At 51.0% G+C, this 8,337-nt stretch overlaps 1 protein-coding gene across 1 annotated transcript; it reads right to left on the bottom strand.

The window, feature by feature from the left end:
- Nucleotides 1-910: 910 nt before the first annotated feature.
- LOC120374888 (olfactory receptor 52B2-like) lies at nt 911-1,861 on the bottom strand. The gene has a single exon (XM_039495298.1). The coding sequence runs from the start codon at nt 1,859-1,861 to the stop codon at nt 911-913; it is 951 nt and encodes a 316-aa protein (XP_039351232.1).
- Nucleotides 1,862-8,337: the final 6,476 nt, after the last annotated feature.

Below are 8,337 nucleotides of genomic sequence, written 5' to 3'. Positions count from 1 at the left end.
TTTAGGGGATTTAACTGAGGGGCTGGTTGAGTGCTGGGGTTGGGGACGACCCTGCGCTATATAATTCTGAACCCATAACTCCAACCACACAGGCCGCCTCAACCAAAATGGGAATGCCTCCTTTTTCAAAGTACCAGACTATGCTGGAAGTACCGGACTACGCTGGCAAGGCATCTCCCCAGCTTCCAAGCCTACACCACCTCACCCTGGGTTCACTGGCCAAGGATAAGCAAATCAAACACACAAGCTTTGAACTGTGAGGGGAAGGCAAGCCCAGGAGAAGGGGCTAGGCGGGTGAAGGCCGAAGTATGGCCTACTGACAAGGCAAGGACAAGGGTTTGTTGTGGGTGCCGAGAGACCAGCCATATAAAAAGGCACTTCCCTCTCAAGAAACCAGTGCGCACCACTTCATAGAGATGTAGGGCTGGAAGGGACCTCGTGAGGCAGGAACAAGTAAACCTAGACCATCCCTGACAGGTGTTTGTCCAGCCTGTTCTTAAAAACCTCCAGTGATGGGGATTCCACAGCCTTCCTAGTAACTGTTCCAGAGCTTAACTACCCAGAGAGTTAGAAAGTTTTTCATAATATGAAACCTAAAACTCAGATTCAGCCCATTGCTTCTTGTCCTACCTTCAGTGGACATGGAGAGCAATTGATCACCAATCTCTTTATAACAGCCCTTTACAGATGTGAAGACTTTTATCAGGCCACCCCTCAGTCTTCTCTTCAGACATAGTGCCATGGCCCTGGGTGTGCAATGAAAAATCCCGGGAGCTGATGATGTCTATTTTGCTACAGAGAATTAAAGTGTTAACTTCCATTTCCAGGTGCCAAGGGACCCTCTCCTTGCAGTGCGGAAGAAGCCAAACTAGAAAGTTTCCTTGCTCAGCTAGCAGCCCAGCGGGGGCACTCAGCACCATTTCCACTTCTGCGAGAACATGCAGCCCACTTGTACCCGAATCTGCTTGGTTTTCATCCCGTAAACAATGGGGTTTAGCATGGGGGGGATGAGCACGTAGAGATCGGCCAGCAGGATGTGAATGTGACGGGGGACATGATGGCCAAAGCGGTGGGTTAGGAGAGTGAAAAATGCTGGGGTATAAAACAAGATGATGATACAGACGTGGGAGCCACAGGTGCTAAAAGCCTTGAGCCGGTCATCTTTGGTGGGGAGCCTGAAGACAGCTTTGAGGATCAGCGCATAAGACACCCCAATAAATACAACATCTAGTATAACGGTTGCAATCGGCACTGAAAAGCCATACCAGATATTGACGGTTATGTCTGCACAGGCCAGTCTGGCCACCCCTATGTGCTCGCAGTATGAGTGTGGTAGGATGTTGCTTCTGCAGAAGGGCAGCCATTTGAGCAGAAAGACAGCAGGGACAATTATACAAAAGCTTCTGATGACTATGGCCGTGGCTATTTTCTCAATCTTCGCATTGGTGAGGATAGTCGTGTATCTCAAGGGGTTGCAGATGGCTACGTACCGATCAAATGCCATGGCCAGCAGGATGGCTGACTCGACAACAAACCCAAAGTGAACAAAGAACATCTGGGTGAGGCAGGACTCGAAAGCAATTTCCCTGGCCCTAAACCAGAAGATGGCCAGCATTTTCGGCACTGTAGAAGTAGATAATACTAAATCGCTGACTGCCAACATGGAGAGGAAAAGGTACATGGGTTCCTGGAGGCTGCGCTCTGTTGCAATAAGGAATATTAGAACACAGTTCCCTAAAAGAGCAGCAGTGTACATCAAACAGAAGGGGATGGCGATCCAGGTGTGCCAGTCCTCCAGGCCCGGGAGGCCGAGGAGGATGAATGTGAGATGACTGAATTTTGTGCTGTTGACAGCAGACATGATGAAGTGTGGGCTCTGCTTGGATGCTAGGCAAAGCTGGAAAGAAAGACAAGGTCAGTACTTGGGGGGTATTGCCCCTTTCACACTCACTTCTCACAAACCTTCTAGAGAGAAATTCACCCCCTGGCGAGAGATTGCACAAGGCCCAGGGCCCTCTCGGCCACCGGAAACAGGTTCTTTTCAGGAAAAAGTGCCAAATATTCACATAACGTGAACTTGAAATGTGCTTTCTTTGAATGCAATGCAAACCTGAGTCTAAGAGCTACATTCAGACCTGTAAAGAAAAGAAATGTACCGTGTGACAGTGACCAGTCAGAAAGAGCAGATGTCAGATAGGAACACCTGCAACCCACTCTAAACAAGCCAGAGTGCAAGAATTATTGGGCAGATAGTTTCAGATAACTAATGTATGAAAGCACATATTTGTAAGCTCTAGGACGATACACAAACAGAAACCCAAAAGATGAAGTTCAGCTTTGTTAGGAATTATTCACCCAGCTCGGTTCCTACTTTATATTTTCCCGTTGAGCAATGCGGAATGCAACAGTCAGCTACTGAATAACTAAATACAACAACTCAAAGTTTAGTCACTGCAGAACGGATCACTAACGGATTCATAGATTCTACAGCCACAGGGGACCACTGTGATCATCACATCTGACCTCCTGTATAACACAGGCCAGAGAACTGCCCTGAATCAATTCCTGTTTGAACTAGAGCAGATCTTTCTAAAAGCCTCCACTTTTGATTTAAAGATTGTCAGGGATGGAGAATCCACCTCAACTTGGGGTAACCCGTTCCAAGGGCTAATCACCCTCACGGCTGAGAATTTGTGCCTTATTTCTAGTCTGAATTTGTTGAGCTTCAACTTCCAGCCATTGATCTTATTAGACATTTGTAGACTGAAGAGCCCTCTGGTATCACATTTCTGTTCCCCATCTCGGTATTCATAAACTCTGATCATGTCACCCCTTCACCTTCTCTTTGTTAAACTAAGCGGACTGAGATTCTTGAGTCTATCGCTACGAGGCAGCTTTTCCAATCATTTAAACATTCCCGTTGCTCTTCCCTGACCCCTCTCCAGTTTATCAACTTCCTTCTTGAATTGAGGACACCAGAACTGGGCACAGGATTCCAGCAGGGGTCACCCCAGTGCCAAATGCAAAGGTCATATGACCTCCCTACTCGTACTGAGAGTCCCTTGTTCATACGTCCAAGAATCCCATTAGCCCCTTTTGACCCCATCACCGCACTGGGAGCTCGTGTTCAGCTGATTATCCACCATGACCCCCAAGTCCTTTTCAGATCCCTCTACCCGTGATCTCCATGCAGCGCTCCCTTTGATATCAATGACCGATCCATTGGGCTAACTCTATGCCTCAGCCAATGGACCAGAGTTAACAATGAAATTCAGCCCTCTCCACAGAACGAATTTGCCATCGCCTGGTATAGGGAGTCTGCAGGCAAGTTCTAATCCTCATTTTTAATCAATCAATCAGTCAATAGGTCTAAGAGTTAGTGCTAAACAACCGAGTATTGAAAGAGATTAAACCTCATGCTTCACATTCAAATCAATTGCCAGTATTACAGGTCAGGATGATCCCTGAAGAAGTGTCATGTTATCCCACACCTGCCAGGTCTGGAGTTTCTTGCCCCTTCCCTGCAGCACCTGGCGCAGCTCACTGTTGGAGGGGGAACGCTGGACGAGACAGACCCTGGTCTGACCCAGCCTGGCAATGCCTCTCTTCCTACATCTGCAGTAGCTGCAGTTTGTTCTTTGGTGCTTTTAATTAGTCTGGCCTAAAATGGCAGATTGTTTGTCAGCGAAAGCGTCTAACCCCAGCTTAGAGATGCCCAGACGACTCTCCAGGGTAATGACTGAGCAGGAGACTCAGGTACTAATGACACCCCGTACCCTTCCCTGGGCCCGTTAGAATGTCTGCCGGGTCAGGAAATGGCCGTGTGTCCAGGCAGAGACATGACATTATAAACCCTGCCTGGGCGACTGGCGTCTCCCTGTCTGTGAGCCTGGCAGCTGCATCTCTTGGGGAGATTTTCTCCTGGCTGCAGATGCCGTGTCTCTCACCCTATTCCATCCCACTGCTTAAATGACAGCGGGCTCCTTGAGAAATGTGTCCAGCTGTCACACGGGGCCAGATCCCCAGCTGGTGGAATCCGCACAGCCCTATCAAAGGCAGTGGAGCTACGTGAGGTGACACTGGCTGATGATCTGGCCCTTTGTTATCTGAGGCTTACAGACTTCCTCGAAGCAGTAAGGTAAAAACTGGAGTTATTGCAACCAACCTTGGGAGAATGGCTTGGGTCAGCTTGTGATCCAGGGTAACTGGGATGTTGCGCAAAGGCAGCCCCATGTAATATCCCTTTGCAGTAGTTACACACGGTATTTCCATATGATCCACTGGGAAGACAAAGCCCACTTCAGCCTTGCACACGTGATTTGCAGAGTGGAGAATTCAGCTGCTCTATTAGAATTACACATTCCCTGAAAATACAAAAGTAAAAACTAGTTTCCATCCCCCTGTCTTTCTGTCCCTCCACCCACCATCTTTGGTATTTCAAGGCACTGTCACCTCAGTATCTAAAGCCCTGAAGTTCATTATTATTTTATAGCTGATTCATTTGGAAGCTTGGCATAAGGAGGGAGGGAGGAATAGCTCAGTGTTTTGAACATTGACCTGCTAAACCCAGGGGTGTGAGTTCAATTCTTGAGGGGGCTATTTGGGGATTGATCATGCTTTGAGCAGGGGGTTGGACTAGATGATCTCCTGAGGTCCCTTCCAAACCTAATAATCTATGAACAAAATGCTAGTGATTCTGCCCTGCTCTCCTCTGAGCTATTGGGATGAGAAGGGAAATCAAGACACACCTCCCCTTCCTGAATGGGACACAAATGATCTGTAATAGCAGCAGCAGGTATTATTTCTTTCCTACACACTGGAAAAATGAACATAGGGACCCCTCCTGTGGAATGTCTTTGCAGGATCCAGCCCAGGGAGAGGCCAGGTGATGGGACAAGAACTGGGAATGCTCATTTTCCATTCCTGGGCTCTCTGCACACCAGCAGCAATACCCAATGAGAATATTGCAGCTCATTGCAAGCATAAAACACACTCTGCATTCGAGTCTATATTTTCACACTTTTCTTTGACTGTGGGCTCGATCCTGCAAGGTCCTATGTGCCCTCAGCTCCCATTGAAACCAGTGGATGTTGAAGGTGCCCTTGGTGTGCTAATGTCCCCATTGATGATACACAACGGGCAACTTTCTAAAAAGAGGGGTGCACCAGTAATGGAGGCCTGCCCCGCTCCCAAATGACTCACCAAGCTCCTGCTCCAGCCAGCGCTGAGGAATCTCTGCCTGTGATCCTGGTGGAGAGCTCCAGGCAGCGTGAAGCACACTGATCGGGGCTCAGACACGGGGATATTTATCCTGCCTCCCTGGGAATCCCAGCGGGGCTCCGAGCCAGCAGGGAGCCCCAGGGACTCACCAGTTTCCGCATCAGCCTCATGCAGGTGCGATCTTCAAACGGGGGATTTCCCAGTGTTTGTATGAATGAGATTCCCGACGGCTTTCCCCATCGCTAGCCCAAATGCCCAGGCTCTGGCTGTTATTTCACACGGGGAGCAGGGGAACACCTACAAGCCCTACTGGGATCAGGGCGCTGCTGCACTGGGCTGGACACACACAGCGAGAGCAGCTCCTGCCCCAGAGAGCTCTCAACCTAAACAAAGGGTGGGAGCAAAGAAGTCACATTGCCCCCAGTTTGTAGGTGGGGAACGGATCTCCAGGGATGCTAAGTGACTCACCCAAGGTCACCCAGGAAGTCAGTGGCAGAACCAGGCATTGACTCCAGGGCTCCCAAGTCCCAGCCCAGAGCCGTAATCACAAGACCATTCTTCCTCTCCGAGAGCGTGTCACCGGGGCTCTGCTCACCGCCTGGGGCAACTCCTTCTGGCCATGTCTGGGGATTCGCTCTGCCAGGCCCATGCCCCTTCCTGCAGTTGCTCTGCGGACTGGGGCTGTGTAGACATTTGACCTCTGTGAGTCCCTTCCCGCCCGGGGGTCTCAGGGCTTGGGGTTCCGCTAGCCCAGACACAGCCCCACAGCGAGCCCCAGTCACTGTGCAGAGCCACCCACCCACACCCCGCCCAGCAAGTGGGACACAGCAGCTGCTCCCCTAGGTGGCTGTGCAGGCCGGTCCTTCCCTGCGGGAGATGCATGTCGGCTAGTGTGGTTTGGGGCGTGTCTCTGTCAGTTCATCTGGGGGCAGTGCACTGGGGCTGCTCCAGCCTCTGCCACTGGCGTGGCCACTGCAACCCACCCAGTCAACGGGGCACATCCGGAGCCACGCCAGCAGCCAGGCATCGCTGTGTGCAAAGCCACTTCGCACTGGTGGGTGCTTCCCGGAGTCTGCAAAAAGTAAGTGGGTCTGATGGTGCCAACACCAGGGGCAGCAGAAAAGTGGCCTGGCAACAGGGAATGCAGAGCTTCCCTAGCTCGGCTGTTCCTGCAACAGAACAGCTAGTCCCTGGCTCTGGTAATCTCCCTGTCGCCCACATACAGACCCTTTATGTTTCAAATAAAGGACAACTTGGAAATTGTTGGAGAAAGTCTATTTTTAAGGGCACCCCCCCCACTGTTTTATTTGCGTCACACACTCATATACAAAGAACTAACTGTATTACAGTGTCCAGTCCTTTGCGTGGTTATTGGTATTTCCAAGACAATATTTATTGATTCGATGTGTAATGTGGAACACTGGGCCCCGAACGACGGACACCCGCTCCAGCCCGGAAGGGGTTGGAAAAGCCCTGCAGAGGGCTGGGCCTGGGGAAGGGAGAAAAACCCCGGCTGATTGGGGGAAGTGGCTGCAGCTGGGGCCATGCCCCAAACAGAGCAGCCGGGCCTTATAAGAAGGCCAGGGCAGCCAGCAGCTCAGGAGTCTATCTCTGCTTGTAGAGGGAGATGGGCCTGGTGGCAGGGAGCTGAGCAGGGTACTGGGAGTGGAGCAGGGCTGGGGGAAGGCTAGAGGAGCTGGGGCACTCCAGCCTGGAAAGCCCCAGGCTGTGGGCCTAGCTGAGGGCCTAAGACCAGTACCGGGGATGCATAGGGGCAGCCCAGCTATAGAGAGAGGCAGCAGGTCCAACCCAACCTTGCCTGTGATGAGTGGCGTATACTGCAGTTGCCCCAGGGAGTGGGGCTAGATGGTGACTGGCAGTAGCCCAGACTGAGGCGAGGTGGGGTGACCCAGAGTGTGGGGGTACTGCCGGGGGGGTAGCAACCCAGAGAAAGGGACACTGGGGTCCTGGGAGGGACATGGGGGCAAGTGGTAGCGGATCACCAGCCTGCAGAGGGCTGGTGAGCTAATTCCCATGGATGACCAGCAGGAGGTGCCGCAGGGGTGAGCCCACTCCCTTACAATAAGCAAATTTTAAAAAAAAATCATTTCCTCTAAGCTTATAGAAACTGTTTAATTTTAAGAATATGTGAAATGTACAAACACTGAGAGACTGCACTGTGCATCGACATTGGGTGGAGCAGCATTACAGCAGGTAACAGCTGTACAACGTTAGCCCTTCTCCTTTAGTTCAGAAAGTTGCTTTTCCCGTCTTTGCCCTCGTGAACTGCAGCACAGTGACAGATGGAGCCAATGACTGGCATTTTCAAGCAATAAAATAACACAAGCGATCTCATTAAATACGTCCTCTATGAGTCGCTACTTACAGGTTTCATGTCTTTAAACTCAGGTACATTTTCACAATTACACAATAAAACAAAGTTCACAGTATCGCAGCTGGACTCTCATTTCACTTTGTTCTTCTTTCTCACCGAATGACTGGCCCAGCCCTGCCCCTTATCTACCCACCGGGGCCTGGCTGACCACGTTCTAGGAGCTTCCAGGAAAACATCGTTCTCATAAAGTCTGGAAGATTCCACAACATTTTACAAAGATCTGGAAGATTCCGCAACATTTTACAAAGATCTGGAACGTTCTGGGAGGCTAGTGAAGCATGAACCTATCTACGGAGTCCCTGAAACATTTTACTTCAAACATTTCATTTTCCCTTTTGTCGCTGACAACAAAAACAGCACCCCGAGCCCAGCCACCTCCCAAACCTGGCACCCCAGCCTGACTCACCTGCCCCTAAATCCGGCCCTGGGTACCATCTGTTCCAGGCCAGCTGAGCCTCGTCTCTAATTAGTCCCAACTCCTCCTCCAGGTGCAGCCTAGGCAGTTAATTGCCCCCCCTGGCCACCTGAATCCCTTCAGGCCCTGTGTGGGGTGGACATGCCATTGCACACCATCCCCCTCACGCCTGTAACCCTTGGGTGTCGGGGTGCCTCGTGCTCTGCTTGTACCTGAGCTGGGGGCCACAATCCATCCCTCTCCCATTCCAGGCCCCCTCCCACCTTCTCCGTGGTGTCCTGGGACACTTGCAATTTTAGCTCTTCTC

Source organism: Mauremys reevesii, linkage group 1, assembly GCF_016161935.1.
Source record: "Mauremys reevesii isolate NIE-2019 linkage group 1, ASM1616193v1, whole genome shotgun sequence".
In the NCBI taxonomy this organism is placed as follows: domain Eukaryota; kingdom Metazoa; phylum Chordata; order Testudines; family Geoemydidae; genus Mauremys; species Mauremys reevesii.
This window is presented reverse-complemented; position numbering and strand designations above follow the sequence as displayed.